The following is an 18,621-nucleotide window of genomic DNA, read 5'->3' on the forward strand; positions in this document are numbered from 1 at the left end:
AAGGGTCGTTTAACAATAAGGGTTATTGAGAGTATCACACCATGATGGAGCATGGATATCGAAGAACACCAAAAACAGTCACTAAGTGTGGCCGTAATGACGTAATGACTTTTGAGCCGACATGAAAGCTGGAACGTCGAGGGTACAACGCTACCAAATAGCACATAAACAGACCCTGCAAAATCAACCTATTTGGTGTATATAGACAAAACAAGGGAAGGCGCCAAAAGTTATAGGTGGCTACATTTTGACAAGTTACAATAATGTAACTCCATACCAAATTGGAGTATAATCCGACAAGAAATGAGCCCATATTCGTGTTACACTTGAGATGAAGGAGAAGTTGGACGCGTTAAGTGTTTTACCGACGTTTTTGAAGTCTATCGATGGCACCATTCGAACCTTGAATCTAGGCTGTCTATATGTATAGCCTATTAGTTAGCTATTTGGAGAAGTCTTTAACTTATCGATTGCACCCTCTCGAACCCAACTTCTGACCATGACGTCCAGCAGTGAGGGAAAGAGGTCCCGCAGCATGGTGATCCGTACGTAGTAAGGGAAGTACACGGTGCGCTCCCGCATGGCTGTACCCTTCATGATACGGTAGGCAGCGTCTTCTGCCGGCGTGTCGAAGATTTCCGGGTTGAATGCAACCTTGGAAAAGGCAAGAGCGTTGCTTGTGTTGATGCTTCCTGCAATAGATGGAATAGGTGAATAGATGTAGGTGATGTAGGGGATTGTGAAATGCAAAGATTTGAACACAAATTGCCTTAATTAACTGTCTACACCTCTCTCGCTTCAAATAGGACGGCTATCTTTTGTTTTCGAGACGTAGACATACTCTAACTGCATGGTGCAGACTGTACGAGTAAATTGCGTGCATGTTGAGGGTCAGTTACTGCCTTTCTGCTGATTGGTTGAGAGTCGACTACGATAATGTCGATAATGACATTCTTTGGGACCTCCACCAAATGAATAGTCCTTCAGAGGGATTCCTTCACTGAGTTGTCAGCCCTCACGCGCCCATGACACGCAGGTCACACGGAGTACGGGTTAGTAGAACCTAAGCAGCACGGGTCCAACAGGTAAGACGCACGCGGAACTCGCCAAAATCCTTGTCCACCCGCAACAATAATAATAATAATTATAATGATAATAATGATAATAATAATAATCATCATCATCATCCTGCATGCCGCAAGCTACAAGCCTGCCTAGCTTGCCCGGAAAGGTGTGACAGGGACTTAACTTGGTTGCGGGTAAATAGGACATGCGTTCGCAACTCCGGGTAACTACGGGCGAGATACGTACTAGGTACTGTCATGTGCGGGTCATTTGCCGGGACCTCCGGGTAGCAAAAATTTGACTTTGCAAGTCACACGCAAGGTTTGTCCGGAATGATGTGACAGGGCATTTAAACGAGACTAAGAATCGAGAAAATTTCCTAAGTATCAAATAACATTTATGATTTTTGCCATGCCAGCTTGGGGAGACTGATACTTTACTTATACGGATTGGTTTCTATCATCCCTAAAAGCGTACTTGATAAGACATTTTGTGAAACTGAAAAAATTATGTATTGAGTGTCAGACTCGTGGGCCTTGTATGCCTAGTATCGGACTCATGGGCCTTATTTGCCTATAGCGTCGAGCTCGTGGGCTGTATGATTCGTAGGTGTCGGACTCGTGACGTGCACCCCTGTATACAATTACGTGGGTGGCATGCGTGGAACCGAGGCAGTAGTGTTGTTATACCCTTAATTATTTTTCTTCTCATTTCTATCGTTTCAACTCACCAAGAATATGATCTGTGATCGAGATGTCGTAGCCGTGAAAGGCAAAGTCGTGACGGAGTGCTCCAAAGAATCCGTGAAGTGCGAATTTACTGGCAGAGTAAGGTTGCATGAGCGGTAACGGAAAGTGTCCTAGGGGAGGGGAAATAAATTGTTCGAATTAGCTTTTTTTGTGTGTGTGTGTGTGTCTTTATCTAGAAAGTGAAATGAAAGAAACAGAATGACATAACTAACAAAAGATATGGAATTTCAAATATTCTTAATGTTTCCAACAAACAATTATAATGCAACTCAGCAAATCAGTATAGAGATGCCATCGTCTTGTTTGTTCTCGTTGACCAGGCATGCAAAATCTTCTCGGATTTTTTTTCTTTTTCTCTTTGTGCCCAATCATTGCTTTTCAAAACTTCAACCATTTTTTTTTCTTGTGAAGGATATTCACCTTATTCAAATGAATAAGTTTTGCATCGAGTTCTTTTTATTGAAACGTAAGGACATATTGTCCTTATATACACACCAAGTGTTCAGTGTTTTCGAATAAAGACATGATTAAAATACATGCACACTGGTTATCGGGCGGAAACTCGGTAGTCAGAGGGTACGACGCCTGTCTAGCAATCAGAAGATTGTGGGTTCGATTGCCACCTGAGTATATTTATAAATAATTTTTGACATTATTTTTTCTTCTTCTAATCTTGGCTATAACTGAATACAGCAATGACCGATCAGTGCGAATACATTAAGTCAGTTACGGGCAATAAAAATTTGTCAATCAATACTGCAAGGATCTCATGAGCAAGGTATCTATAGTATATTACTGTAATGAAAGAGATGTGTTCAGCAATTTCACTACAAAATTTCCACAAAGTTGCCAATAGACACCAGGACAAACGTAAGCTACATCGAAAGCTGGAACACGGGAGAGAAGCATATAATCTCCGTTTCATTGAATTTTCTCCGAGAAAGTAGATCGACCACTTAAAGAAACATTTAGACATGACGTGTCATGTTTACATCTCTTCATGATCCCGAATCAGAATATATAAAATCATCTCGTTAATTTTCTTTTTCTTTGGTTATGATTTCCTAGTTAGTGCACATATCAATCGTAAACACAGGGCCAGAAGCCGAACTGTTACAGTCGGTGCATACTCGTCAAAGGGATCTCCATTAAACTTGAGTACACTTGCAGAACTACTTTAATATGGAGGTTCCATGGGGTCAGACGTCAAGTGAAAATGATAAGAAAAGATGATAAGAATAATGACTATATTTTCCATGTGTTAAAGGTGACTCAAAGAATTGCCAAGCAAATTGGTGTATCATTACCAGATACTGCTTATTTGCCAATCATGTCAAATTCGGCTCAAAGTGACAAGATGTACCATAGACCTCTCGAGAGAATAATGCCATAATATGGTGGAGGCATACCAGTGGCTGCGGTTGTTTTCTCTTTCTGTTCCTCTGACTTAGTGATCCTGTTATATAATGTTCTGTATGTTCAAGCTTACATTGATATTTTCTTAATGATCGGGTTGAGAAGTTAGATGATGAAAACGATCCTGAACAAGAAGATGAGCTGGACTTTAGCTTGAGACAATTTCAACATTTATTGATTGACGTACCTGCAAAGGATGACACCACGGCAATACTACCACTGCTTTTGGCTAACATGGGTGTGGCATATGTGGCTAGCATCACATATGCGCGAAAATTGACGTCCATGGTCTTGTGTAGCTGATCTATGTCGCTTTCGTTCCACAACCGCATAGGCGGTTCGCAGACGTGGTTGAGTACGAGATGGTCGAGACCCCCGAGACGCTTCTCCGCTTCATGGATAAGGGCTTTGGTGTCCTCCAGTCGACCCATGTCTAGCGGGATGTAGGAAGCATCCTGAGCTCCCAGTTCTTTGCATCGTTTTGCTACCTGTTTTGAAAAAAAAGACAATTCTATAGGCTTATACTTAATTTCTAATTTCTTAATAAGTAATAGAACTCAAATTAATTTGCAATGATTTGTAATCTAATTATGTCTTTTTTAGCATACGTTTTTCACCCTTCGCAGTTCACATGTTTCTGTAGACTTTCGGAGCTATCTTCTACAGAGTTACAACGTACGGCTGAAATACAAACGCGATGATGATATTGTCACAAAATACTTAGTTACTTCCGATCATGAAGCCCTGAATATTAAGTTCCCTCAACCCCACCTGCTTGAGGACAGCTTCTCTTCTGGCAGTGATGAGGACCCTGGCGCCAAGTCTGGAGTACCAGTAGGCCAGCTGCTCACCAATCCCTGTGCTTGCTCCTGTGACAATCACTCGCTTGCCTCTGATGCTCTCTGTATGAGATAATAATGTCAGTCAAACAAAGACGATTGTGTTTCCTTTTGGGGGTTATTATTGTAATTATTATCAGTGTTGTTGTTGTTGTTAATAAAACAAAGCAATAGCTACACTGGATCTCGTCAGCCACTCGGGACTCGAGTTTTTTGGCAAATGAACTTTAATGTTGCAACTGATTGACAAATTGCCCTACATCGACGTAAATAAAGCACCGAATTGTGTTTTAGTAGTAGCCATGATAAAAAAAAAACACACACACACATGGGCGTACGTACTCGAGCAGGATTCGAGCCTACGACCTCCTGATCTCCGGACAGGTGTCATCTCCACTAGACCACTGAGCTTCCGCCCGACAGCAAGTGTTGGTTCTAATCCTTATGGCATGCAGCGGGTACATTGTACTGCGTAATTATTCAAATTCATGAAATTCTTCCGTCGAGGTGTTTTAATTGCAACTGATTGACAAATTGCCCTACATCGACGTAAATGAGCACTGAATTGATCAGTGTTTTAGTAGAAGATGTCGATGTAGGGCAATTTGTGGAAAGAGTTCCTTTTGGGACAGCAACCCCAATTAATTTACACTTCTACAGTGGGTAAGTGCATATCTGTAACGTACAACTCTACCTAGTCTAACCGTGCTTGCGATACGCACGGATGCACGCACTCACTTTTGGGTGGCTGTCCCAAAAGGAACTCTTGCCCAATTCGTCATTCAGTTGCAATAAAAGGACCTCGACGGAAGAATTTCATTAATTTGAATAAGAACTTTCATGTTGATGTGATGTCGGAGAAATTTGACATGATGAACGTATTAAGGCATCACCCTCTATTTTTTAGTGCCATAAATTATTAAAAGAGAAAGAAGAGGAATATTATGCAAAATTATGTAATTATGATGCAAAAATATAGGACATTTATAGGAAAATAGACCCAGGATTCAAGAGAATTGTTGCTTAGACCCAATTACACTCCTCTTTTGGTTCAGACGGAAAGTTGAGGATTATTTCCAAGGAGAAGAAGTTGTAGTGCCACCTGTACATAGAGTCTGGCCAACTCTATCTACTCCAGTGCATAGGTAGCACATATCCGTGTATGCCCATGACGTGCAATCACCAGCATCTAGTTGTCACACCATTATACGTTGGGTTGGCGCACCCGCCAGCCTTCTTCAAACGCGAGGGCTGCACCAAAACAAACGTAGTCATTGGTAGCAGTACAATGTACTAGTAGACCGTACACCACTTCACGTCAGGGTGCCACTACCCTTCACCATGTTTTTGCACCAGGAAACTGACTTTCGGCCAACCACTGTGGATCTTACAGACAAGTTTTGCTTACCCTCGTCAAATGGATCCCTCAAGATGTAACCCAAAAGCGCTGCCCCGAAAGCTAGCGCAGCTGCAAGTTTGAAACTGGGCATTTTCACCTGCGTTTTCAGACTTGAAGTTCCGTTTTACAGGCGCACGTTAAGAAGCCACTTTTCTTACGCACTCATTGAAGCATTTCTTCTACTTATTGCGTGCAGTTTCATGCTTGAAGATCACGTACTGTGCTTTGTGTGTGTGCTTTATGTGTATGTAGGTAGGTACTTTTTTTTGGGGGGGGGGGCAGCCACGTGTCATTCTATGTGTTGAATGTGAGTTGTATGTATAACATGCTTCAATGAATTTACACAAACATGCAGGGAAGGGTTATAAGGGAAAGTTACAGACGGTTCGGAATAGGGTCGTAAATTAGCACATGATCCAACCACAGAGCAAGGGTGTTCATCAGCGGAATGTGAAGGGGGAGGAAAGTAACTGAAAAAGCCTTCCGAGCCCTCCCCCCACACACACACACACGCACAAAACAGAACAAAACAGAAGACGACTTTCTGCCCTGCACTTGTACCTTTGAAATGTTAATGCCTCAGTCCCGGATCTGATCAGGGGAGAGATCCGTATTGACGCCGGGAGGCCAACAGCAACTTTTGGAGGTCAAAAACATCCGGCGTCATCCGGGGATTGCCGTGTTGGCAGAGCAATCCGGGGTGGTCCGTGTGGCTGCCGTGTAGCTGCCGTGTTGATCCGTGTAGATGCCGTGTTTGTCCGTGTAGACGCCGCGCTCTTCCGGCCTTATCCGTGTAGCTGCCGTGTTGATACCGTGTGTACAGTCATACCAAAATCCCGGATCTCCCCGGATATTCCCGGACGTCCCCGGATCACCGTGTAGATCCTTGAGCATCCGTGTTTATGTGACTGGGGCATAAACACGGATGCTCAAGGATCTACACGGACCACCCCGGATTGCCCTGCCAACACGGCAATCCCCGGATGACGCCGGATGTTTTCGACCTCCAAAAGTTGCCGTGTTGGCCTCCCGGCGTCAACACGGATCTCTCCCCGAATCAGATCCGGGGTGATCCTGGAAGAAGCGCAAGTTCAGTGATTAAAAAGTGATGTGCCCCTCTTCCTGCTTCCCCTCCCCCTTCAAAAACTTCAAAACCCTGTCACTGATGAAGGACTAACCACGCGTGAGGGAAATGTAGAGAGGAATGAAAACATAAGTTTGAGGTATAAAATCATCAAAATGTGTATCATTGTTGTACGATTTTCCGTAGCCATTGGACTGCTTGCAGCCTGAGAATACTCACGATATCAGTATTCAATTATTGGTTATGTCTCATAGCGTATTCTCAATAAATGACAACAAAGGGCTGTCCGTCTCATACAGCATCCTCTGTAAATACCCCCCTAACAACATTTACTGCAGCACTGCGGTTGTTTTGTGTGAATTGAATGGTGCAGATGAGCCCATCGACGCGTAAGGACTCATATGAAAGAAGAAAATATGAATATTTGGATTAAGAACTTTGTTTTTCGAAAACGTAACGTTAAAAGTCTGAAAAATTCACTTAAAGTCACCATTTGCGCGTGCAAATGAAAATTTGTTAGCACCACTTTTCATTGTTCATGCATGAACAATGAACATTAAGTTGTACATCAAATGAAAGAAGAAAAGTTAATCTTTCCATTGATGTATAGCTCGTAAAGAAAATGTATGATTTCGATAGTAAAAAGTTGCATGGAAACCCGGTTTCGTTTTTTTCTGGGACACGCTGTATATTGTGTTTATACATTCAAGTTGAATGTTGTTGGGTTTTTTTTTGTTATGGAAAATAATAGAAATCAAATAAAGATTACTGAAAAACAAACAAAAAAGTACTATAAGTCGATGGGTGGGCCACTTCACCGGGTTACCACGTATCTGCTCTTTTACGATGATAAGTGTGGGGGACTAAGTGGGGTAATAAAGGTGTGTTTGTGGGTTACAGCGACTCCCCTCTCGCTCACGGGATCTCCATCAAACAGGAAGACATATTTCAGACAATCCAGTTTCGTTACTAACGAACGCCATCACCTGAATGGCCACGAAGCGTTGGTGTAGCCATTATTTCTGTGGATTGTCCTCCGTTTACATTCGTCGCAACTTAACCCGTTGAAGACTGTCCCGAGTATACTCGGGCAGGTGTCTTTGGGAAACATACGTGTTACAGCAAAATCGACTCCTCAACGGGTTAAAAACAGTCCAAGGCATGTGGTCCACAGAATCATCATCACACCTTTCCGGGCAAGCCTTGCGTGCGACTTGCGAAGAACAATTTTGACTACCCGGAGGTCCCCGTAAATGATCCGCACATGACAGTACCTCGCACGTATCTCACTCGTAGTCGCCCGGAGGTCACAGTGCACGCATTTTTTTTTTTTTTTTACCCGCAACCATGTTTAGGTCCTGTCACACCTTTCCGGGCAAGCTACTCGGGCTGTTGCGTGGAGGGATTTTTCAGCATACGGGACAATTTCTGAGGGCGGACAAGGATTTTGGCGAGTTTTTGCATTTGTCTTACTTGCTGGACGCGTTCTACTTAATTCTACTTGCGGGTATACTGTGTGACATGTGTACCAGTCGCGTGGGGGCTGACTACTCAGTGAAAGAATTCCTCTGAAGGAATGGCAGAAGTCCCACAAAATGTCATTTATCTTGCATACGGGGACTGCGAAGTACCTGCGTGGGAGTTGCCTGCGAGGTGATGCCGCTAAGGGCCTCCTACTGGCGTTCTGCGTGGACCTCTCCGGGCATCCCCGCGACTCACCCGGAAAAATTTTGGTCATGCTCAAAACCTGGCTGCGGTTAAATCGGACTTGCGTGCGCATCTCCGGGTAACTACAGGCGAGATACGCGCTAGGTACTGTCAGTTGCGGACCAACTGCGGAGAGCTCCGGGTAGCAAATTCGTTTCCATGGGCGTCAACGGGGGGGGGGGGGGGGGGGTGCGTCGGGTGCGAACGCACCCCCCCCCCCCCCCCTTCAGACCCTAAAAAAAAAAAATTATATATATATATATATGGAAAATCACCACTTCAGTGTGCGAGCGACTTCAACGCCGGTCGCTAAATAATTATTCTTGTTTTTTAATTATTATTATTCATTCATTTTTTTTTTTTTTTTTTTGGGGGGGGGGGGGGGGCACCAGGGACTAAAATTCGTGGGCAAAAAACAATTCGCACCCCGGGCTCTGGCAGCACTGATTTTATACCTATATATCTACTAGTATTCTACAGTGTTTACAATTCATCGACCATACTGTACATCCGTTCGGTACGGAGCACGTACACGTATGCATGTACGTGTGCTACTTACAAGTATGTAGGGTCTATGTACAGCACGTCACTTCTGACCAATCCATCTTGATAATGCGAGCCCAAGTGCGAGCCTAAACCTCATAAAAAAAAAATAGAGGGGCAAGTATATCATTTTGCCCACCCCACCCCCCATAATTCCCGAGACGAGATTTTCTTGCGAGTTTTTTTGACAGAAAAAAAAGTTGCCCCCATAAAAACATTGGAGGGGCAAGCATTTGCCCCCCCCCCATAATTAATAATTACCGAAATGAGAAGATTTTCTTGCTTTTTGACAGAAAAAAAGTTGCCCCCATAAAAATATTGGAGGGGCAAGCGCACCATTTCCCCCACCCCACATAATTATGATTCCCGAGATGAAAAGATTTTCTTGCTTTTTTTGTTAGAAATCTGTCCAATTATTTCACACAAAGTGTGCACCACGTGGCAGATTGCTGAATTTCAATTCTGAAACAAGCAAAGTCTCTCTCGTGTGTGTGTGTGTGGGGGGGGGGGGATACCCCTTCCCACACCCTCCCCCGTTCGGTTTTTTTTTCTATGGACTTCTACACCTATAGATTGACAGATTTACGAATGTTTCATCGAAAGTGTGCACCATATCTGTCACTTTACTTAATAAAACAATGCAAAAGTTCCGTTGTGGGGGAAGGGATATTATCTCCTTTCAATTAATCCTTTCCCACTGGCGTAGCCAAGGGGGGAAGGGGGCGATGGGGCAGTCGCCCCCACCCCCCCCCCCATAAGATTTTGACCGGGGATTTGGAAGGCGGAAAAAATATATATATATAATCGAATATGGGAGCGGTATCTTGCCACCCTCCCATTTCCTTGTCCCTTCTATACATAGATTTAGTACACTATGGGGAATGACAATTTCCGAATTTTCCACAAACAGTGTGCTTCAGATCGCTTTATTTTAATTCTAAAAACTCAAAAGCTCCGTCGAGCGATAGGGGGTAACCCCGAGGCCTCCCATATCCTCCCCCTGAGCTCTACCTCACTATACTTTGTACATACAGAGAGATGATGCATACTTGGAATAAGAGCCATTAACACTTCAATGAAAAAAGAAACAAAACTATTTGTTAAAATTATTATTTTGGGGAGGGGGTTGGAAAAAATTCAAGTATTGCACCAAAAGTTTGCACCAGATCGCTGAATTTCAGGTCTTAAAATACAAAATCACCTTCGTGTGGGAGGAGAAATGCCCCTTATGTACACCCTCGTGTGCATGCTTTGTCTGTTTGATTACTTAACAGACAGCGTTCATAATATTCATTGTAAGAATTAATACAAGAAGTTTATTTAAATTATACCATTTTACAGCCAAATTGTTCAATAATAATTTACATCAAAATGTACTGCTACCTTAAACAAGTGGGACTGTTTCAAGTCAATAAAACACGCAAAAACCTGCATCAAATTGCACCATTTACAACATCGAAATGCAAAAAGTTCTTACCGTGGAAGGGGGACAACCCCCTCCCACACCCTCCCCCCTCGCTCGCTTCGCTTGCTCGGGCTCGGTCACATTCATGACATCAGTGTAAGAATTAATACAAGAAGTTTATTTAAAATAATGATATCATTTATAGGCACATTGTTCAATAACAATTTACATCAAAATGTACTGCTACCTTAAACAAGTGTGACTGTTTCAAGGCGATAAAACACGCAAGAACATGCATCAAATTGCACCATTTACAGCATCAAAATGCAAAAAGATCTCACCGTGGGGGGAGGGGGGGGGGGGACACCCCCTCCCACACCCTCCCCCTCGCTCAATCCGCTCGCTCTTGCTTGGTCGCGTTCATGATATTCAGTGTAAATATTAAAACAGGAAGTTTATTTGGATGATACTATTTTACAGGCAAATTGTTCATTAATAATCTACATCAAAATATACTGCTACCTTAAACAAGTGGGACTGTTTCAATAATAATAATAATAAACCATATTTATATGGCGCATATCACAAAAATAGATTAATGTCTCTATGCGCATTGAAGGAAAAAGGAACTAATAAATAGAAATAGGGAAAATAGACATGTGTGAGAGAGAGAGGAGGCAGAACAAGATGAAAAGTGACAGAGCTGTGACAAACATTGCTTAGTTTTAAACCTGGTCCACGGACATGTTAAAGAGATATGTTTTCAACAAACGTTTAAATTATGTACTGTATCAATTTGCTTAACTCCTCGATGGGTTCGTCGTTTAGATGATATCCCCAGAGAGTTGATTGTATGCCAGGCTTTTGCATTAATTCTGGTGATCGAATTAAGGGCATGCAGTTCTGTACTGGTATACACTTTAGCCGGTAGTAACCTCCGAATGCTGTTCTCTGCATTTTCTTCCAGTGCAGGGCCAGGGTTTGGATGAATGTCGCCATGTTGCACTAGCTCTATACGGAAAGTACATGTACTATTTGGATAGTACACTATCCTCCCACCAGTGTATTCTCTGCTGCAGCTCTTAGAAGGTCTATCATGATCATGAATAGACCTATTCAGATGAGTCCAGTTGACGGAAATGGGACAGCATACAAGAAGGGTGGCAAGTGTTGTAATCCCCCAGATTAGCATTGTGTGAGTCCAGGTTCACTGGTCATGATCAAGCTCGAGCGAACATCAATAGGGCAAGGAACTGGCTGCAGTAGAAGTATGGCTTCCTTCTCAAAATTCACAGCAGATCATGGAAAAGTTGATGCTCGAAATATGTGGTTTGCAGATCAGAAATCCTTCTAAAAATGGTCCAGGTAGTTCACAAGATGATAACAAACAAACTGGCATACAATTTATGTCAGAGTAAATGTTTGTCAAGGCAGATATAGTAGATAAGTGGGAGAGAGAAAAAGGAGTGTGGCAGCTGTTAGGCGCACACTACACTAGTTTCAAGTCGATAAAACACGCAAAAACCTGCATCAAATTGCACCATTTACAACATCAAAATGCAAAAAGTTATCAACGTGGGAGGGGGACACCCCTCCCACACCCTCCCCCTCGCTCACTCCGCTCGCTCTTGGTTGGTCGTGTTCATGATATGCAGTGTAAATATTAAAACAGGAAGTTTATTTGGATGATACTATTTTATAGGCAAATTGTTCAATAATAATCTACATCAAAATATACTGCTACCTTAAACAAGTGGGACTGTTTCAAGTCGATAAAACAAGCAAAAACATGCATCAAAATTTACAACTTCAAAATGCAAAAAGTTCTCACCGTGGGAGGGGGACAACATCCTCCCCAACCCCCCCCCCCCCCTTGCTCGTTCCGATCGCTCGGGCTCGGTCGCTTCGCTCCCTCGCATACTAACAGCCCCCCCCCCCCCTCAAAAAACAAAACAAAAAACACACACAAACAAACAAAAAGAAAGAAATCCTAGCTACGACGGTGCATTTTCTCCGCTTGGTTTCCCTTAAAAAAACACTAAAAGTCTGTCGATTGAGAGCTTCCTAAATTCCAAATGTCTGTCCAAAAAATCTCGTTACAGTTAGTGTCAAAACGCAACCCCCTTGAAAAAAAGCTGGTGACGCCCCTGGTTTCCCCGCAAGTCAAGACGCAAAACTTCCCCAGATGCGGTATGACAAGGCCTTGAGCATGCTCAAAACTTGTTCCGAGTGAGTCATGGGGGTTCGCTCGCAGACGTACACGCAGAACACCAGTATGAGACCCTTATCAGCAGCACCTCGCAGGCAACTTCAACGCAGGTACATCTCAGTACTTGTAAGTCGCTCGTAACAGAAAACGGATCGGTTTCAAAGCTCTCACGCAGGTCACACGGAATACACGCAAGTAGAAGGTAAGTAGTACGTGTCTAGTAGGTAAGAAACAGGTGCGAAACTCGCAAACATTCTTGTCCGCCCGCGGAAAATTCTGTGAGTTGCCAGGTACCCATTTCTACACCTGGGTCAAGAGGGATATAGTGGGTAAAAACGTCTTGTCCAAGGACTTAAGCACTGGGCGGGAATCGAACTTAGGTCCTCCGATTGGGAGTCGGGAGCCTTACCCACTATGCCACAGCGCCAGTTGTTATGAAGGTGAAGTAGAGGTTTCAAAGTGATGCTTTATTTGATTTGATACACACAAATTCTAAAAACTTAAGAGAGACATATTCGTTGAAAGAAGTAATAACCAATTCTTACGTCTGATGTGTAGAATTGTTAATAAGATCATGCCATCGCGGTGCCAAACTGTGGAACGGTCTCCCAGACTCTGTAAAACAGTTATATATATACACACACACACACACACACATATATATATATATATATATATATATATATATATATATATATATATATATATATATAATTATATATAATTAGTAGAGACAGAAAAAAAAACTAAAGTACTCTTTGGCATTGAATTGTGATGTCGAATAATAACCGATATTTTCCTTTTGTTTCTGTTGAGTGTTGGGTAAATTTAATTCATAATTGCTTTAATTTTATTTCAGTTAAATAATTCTGCATGATGTGCTTTTGCTTTTTTGTTTGCTGCATACGATGTATATATATATATATATATATATATATATATATATATATATATATATATATTATTCTTCCTTACAACTATCCCTGTATCACATTCTTCCATCTTCACTCGTGTGGCAACTTCCTCCTCACTGCTGCCCCTAGAACTGTCACTATTGCCTTCCTCACACTCTCCTTCTCTCGCTTCCCTCCTTTTCTCTCCTTTTTCGAGTCTTCTTTCACCAGACAATGGTCATTTTAAGGACTTCATCATAGACAGATATGCATATGCATGGTACCGCAAACCTCTATTCCTATAAAGTTTACATCGCCATCTAAACTTTCAAAATACACACAAAATACATTGAAATCAAACTTTTGACAAGCGATTATAGAGTGACAACCATTTTATGACATGCGTAGTCATCAACAACATATACAAGATACGCCACCAAATATTTCATATTATATTGAATTATTATGTAACAATCATGATAACAATGCAGAACTCAGAAACATCAACGATGCCCCCGCATAGATATCTCATGCGGGTATGGATTTCAGATCGTTTTTCCTTCGTTTTGTCCAAAAACATGATACTACAAAACCTATTAGTTAACATGCAGAGACCAAGTTTAACATGCAGAAGAGATGTACAACAACCTTTTTGGAAGAAGTCACCCACAACATGCTCAGACGCGTATATTACATTGTATTTATATACAACAGTGCAGATTTTCGCACTTCCTTCACGAAGAGAGAGAGAGAGAGAGAGAGAGAGAGATAGTGTATATAGTACGTTAGGTCTCTGACTTGTTCTATGCAATTTCGAATGTTGTCCATTGTTGGATGAAATTTCCGGTAACTGCTCGCAACTGTATAATTGTTATTGCCATGTTTTGCGCTGTTTACCGATTGACTTGCGTGGAAATTCTATACTGAGAAGAATTTATACAGAAATTAAACAGAATCATGGATTTGAAATTGCTACACTATTGGTGATATAATGTTTGGGCTTTCTTGTTCGTATAAGAAAATTATTTTTAATTTTGTCACAGATGCTACTTGAAACCTTGAGAATTATGATTTGTCGTTGTTTTCATCACCAGATGGTATAGTAAAGTCCATCACGGAGGATGGATGGTAGAAATGAATTGAAAGTGGTGGACATAAATATTCATGAGGTACACTGTAGGCTAAACAGTGCTTCTCCGCAACCCATTTTCTGTTAAGTGTAAATGAACAGTGTGCGATAGTGGAAAGACAACAGCTCTGGTCACGTCGATATAATTATGATAATTATGTGCAATTTGGAAAAAAACCCTACAATTCGTAAGAATTCTGTTTCGTTTCTTGCTTGCGATAGTTGCCTTCAAATGGTACAAGGGACTTCAAACACGGCAACATTGTTTGCCTTATCAAGGATCTCCAAGGACTTTTTTTTTGTCCTTCCACACAACATCAGACTGTTAAGCAATAGTATTACAGGATGTTTGACTCCAACATGAAAGATGTTTTAATTATTTACCAGGTGTAATATTCTAGGTAATCGATCCCTGTTTTTAACAAAAGGCAAGGAAATGGCGCTACTGACATGACTGACACATTGCAGAGTCAGTCCTCTAGTATAGCGCATGTACGTCAATTTCTGACACTTGGTCAGAGTTATATTACTCTTAATATATGGGGTTGCTATTTAAGACTGAAGTGACTATTGTAACTCGATCATTTCAAGGAAATACTGGTGTTGACGACGATGTGTACATTAAGAGTCTTAAGACATCGTTACATTCTGCTTCGATTAGTTCGATCTCCATCGCCTTTAAATCACGTACCCAGTGATGAGCAGCTGAATGCGAGTTTTTATGTATAGTGAAAAATCTGTTATCAGTAATCTCAGGGTTGGTATTCCTTTGGATCCAGTCCTTGACGTCTTCACGGAGAGGTAGCCCTACGAAGTCGTACAGATCTTGAGTGACTGCTAGCGGTGAGTCAACGAAATCTTCGTACCTGACGAGATGATAACGGTCCTTCAACCACGAAGGCATTTGCTTGGGATCTACAAGGGTGTTTTCCCTGAGCCACTGGCACATGCCCTGTACCGTCGTAAAAGTTTCGGGCGTCGAGCTGAACAGACCCAGAGTCTGCAGGCGATCAGGAGCCGCTGAATGCAGGTCACTATCAACTCGGAAACCTGGCTCCGTGAGGCGATACTTGATCCTTGAGGCAGCCGCTCCTCGCGGATCGCGTACGAGGTGGATGATCTTAAGGTTGATACCATCGTCCATGATCAGAGGTTTAAGTAAATCAAGGTCTGCGCGAATCAGTTTCGTCGCCAATCTGCCACCGTATCGTTTACATATATCGCTTGCACGACTCGGAGTCTGCATCTTACATTCTATGTTCCCTTGGCAAATGGCTGTGTTGTTTGTTCGTCCAGGCCGCGCATCGATGATACTGACAAAGTCCGTTGTGAATGCACACTTTGAGAAATTCCGAATTATGTCTCTTTGGTACGATTTCAATTGCGTATCTGTGTAATTATACCTTTGGGATAATATGGAAGCGGCGTACAATGGTTCAAATAAGTAAAACATGTCCTTGTTCTGATTGAAAAGCTGACCGAGTATACTTGAACCAAATCGCCATAAAGATAGTAATATGACAACAGGAGGTTGTTCACTCATCAGTGCTGTAGGATGTGACTGAGGGGTCGAATTGTTAGCAGAACGATTATCTTTTGACTCCAGTTCAACATTATTCAACGTCACATTTAATATTTCATAGGTTCGAGTGGTTCCATTTGTGTCGGCAGGACTCCGTGTGACGTCGGAAGAATTAACGGAACTATCTTTTCTCTGTCTTCGCAGTTGATCGTAATCCAAGTTTTCCCTGTCCATGTTAAGTCTTGTCACATACGAGTCATTGTTTGAACGGAGAGGTACATTCACCGTCATCGTTGAAAATCTCAAGTTCCACGAGAGATTCGCATATGTCACAAAATCACTGCTCAAGAGTATCACTGCGCAGAAAACGAGCAGGACGAACAACGGAGGACAAGATTCCTTGAGAAGTGGTAAAGCGCTCATCTTCATCATGCAAACCAACGCACAGTCATAACTTTCGAACGATCAATTCTTTTTCACGAGAAACTGCCATGATAAACTGGTCCTACAACATTTACATTGCAATTTTCTTTTCTTCTCACATTCAGCGCCATCCATACAAGACGGTAGATGAAGAGCATTTGGCATACGCTTAGCAACTGCAACGCCCCATCTAGATGCGTTCGGTCATTGTGCTGTTGCTGTTTGCATGTTAAGCGATTTCAAAGGTTTCCTTTCATGATTATCTCAGCGATGGCGTTTACATGAGATTCAACTTTTGTTCCACAAAGCCCAAGATTACTCTGGGTATGGGAACGACAAAGGTGGATGGCTGAGAATCCCGTCAATCTCTTTGCCGAGTTTATATTATTAGAGTCTGATGGAGTCTATATGGCTTCTGTATTACTAAAGCCTTTAAACCTTGTCAATACATCGTGACTACCGAGTATTAGGAGTTGTTTGTGTGTGTATGTCTTGTGTGTGTTTTTATGTGTGTGCGCGCGTGTGTGTGATAGTTCGGTACATGTATTAACAAAGGAGTCAGGCAGGACGATCCTCTATCACCATATTTGTTTTCATTAGCCATACAGATTTTAGCATGCATGTGTAGTGGGAGAAGATGAGAGTGTTAAAGGATTCACATTTGGGAAACATGAAGCGAAACAAGTTCTTAATGGAGGTGATTTCACTCTTTGTGAAGGACGAAAGTTCTTCAAAAAGGTTGCAATATATTTTTGATGACTTTTATAAAATAAGTGGTTTTAGAATTAATAAAAAGAACATATTTTGTTTGGATGAAAAAGGAAAAGGACAAACAAGAAATATTTTTATTTGGGAATTTAGTGCAAGAACTAACGATGTTAGAAAGTTATTTCGCTTTTGGATTTTTGATTTAAGATAAGGGAAGAAGTGAATTGTACCGAGATATTGAGTAAAATTAAAAGATTGCGAGGGTGGTGGAAGCAAAGGAATTTGAAATATGTACGGGACCTGTTTTATGGAATGATTTGCCAAATGTAATAAAGTTGTCTAATAGACTTTCAGTATTCAAAAGAAGTTACAAATTTTTCTTGTTCATAAAGATATACTATAAATTTCAAGTTTTATTCAGTGTATAAGCACCTCACTTTGATGACTCTTGCCTTCTTAAATATATGTATTTTGTTCTTTCTGTAGTATAGTTTTCTAGTGTTTTGTATTGCATTAATGTAACTATTTTAGCTGTAATACTTGGGATCAGCCATAGAAAGACCAACGGCTATGTTGATCCCCCACAAATTGAAATAACTGTTTTTATGTTGTGTTTGTCTGTTGTGAAATTGTTATAAGTTGAACCTTTTTTCCTGTATTGTTCCAATGTTCTATGTATCGTTCCTGTATTCTTTGTAAATGCTTTTTTATCAGGATGTGGAAATAAATGAAATGAAAATGAAAGGGATTTGTCTCTTACAGGCAAAGTTCACCTTATGAAAACATGATATATTTTATCAAGATTAAATCAGGATGTTTCATCTCATCTCTTACAGCGGTTCCAAAGAGGGTAATGATAGCGGTTGGAAAAATAATGTTTGAATGTAATGGAAGGGGAAAGACAGAAATAAAAGGAATACATATCAAGATAGATAATGAGGGGGGGGGGGGGGTAGAAATGAAAATTATGAATAATTGTTCGGGTGCAACGGATAATCTGGTTGAATAGTTTTCTATATGGAAATAAATATATGAGTTGCAAAATGTAGTTTGATCACTGCTGTAGATCAGTGGGAGGTATAGATTTGTTTTTCTTTGTGATTATGAATTATCGGGATTGAATTTCAAAAATTCCGCAATTTTATATGGATATTTTGAAAATGTGGTAAGAGATTAGTGGGGCACAGGAATATAGATGGGGGATTTATAAATCGATTATTTCTTAAAAGATAGAATCGACCACATATTAGATAAAGGTCATGCCAAGCCAGGTATATATATATATATATATATATATATATATATATATATATATATATATATATATATATATATATCGTAACAGGGCAATCACTCCCCCCCCCCCCCCCGGACAATTACCCTCGGCTAAATACTAATGGTTAGTGCTAAGGTTAGAGTAAAGATTAGGGTTAGATTTTAGGGTCAGAGTTTGGGTTAGGGTTAGGATTATAGGGTTAGGGTCAGGGGAAGGGTCCGGGGTAATTGCTCAGGGAGTAATTGCCCTAGACC

General features: G+C 41.4%; 2 protein-coding genes across 2 annotated transcripts; both read right to left on the reverse strand.

Moving 5' to 3' along the window:
* Positions 1–438: 438 nt before the first annotated feature.
* Positions 439–5,559, reverse strand: LOC140238230 (hydroxysteroid 11-beta-dehydrogenase 1-like protein). The gene is made up of 5 exons (XM_072318165.1): positions 5,478–5,559; positions 4,002–4,132; positions 3,418–3,718; positions 1,796–1,924; positions 439–692 (listed from the first exon to the last, which is right to left on the reverse strand). Exons 1-5 carry the CDS (start codon positions 5,557–5,559, stop codon positions 439–441), a joined length of 897 nt encoding a protein of 298 aa, XP_072174266.1.
* Positions 5,560–15,024: 9,465 nt separating this feature from the next.
* Positions 15,025–16,251, reverse strand: LOC140238231 (carbohydrate sulfotransferase 5-like). Its single transcript, XM_072318166.1, has one exon. It carries the CDS (start codon positions 16,249–16,251, stop codon positions 15,025–15,027), a length of 1,227 nt encoding a protein of 408 aa, XP_072174267.1.
* Positions 16,252–18,621: the final 2,370 nt, after the last annotated feature.

Source organism: Diadema setosum, chromosome 14, assembly GCF_964275005.1.
Source record: "Diadema setosum chromosome 14, eeDiaSeto1, whole genome shotgun sequence".
NCBI classification, from domain to species: domain Eukaryota; kingdom Metazoa; phylum Echinodermata; class Echinoidea; order Diadematoida; family Diadematidae; genus Diadema; species Diadema setosum.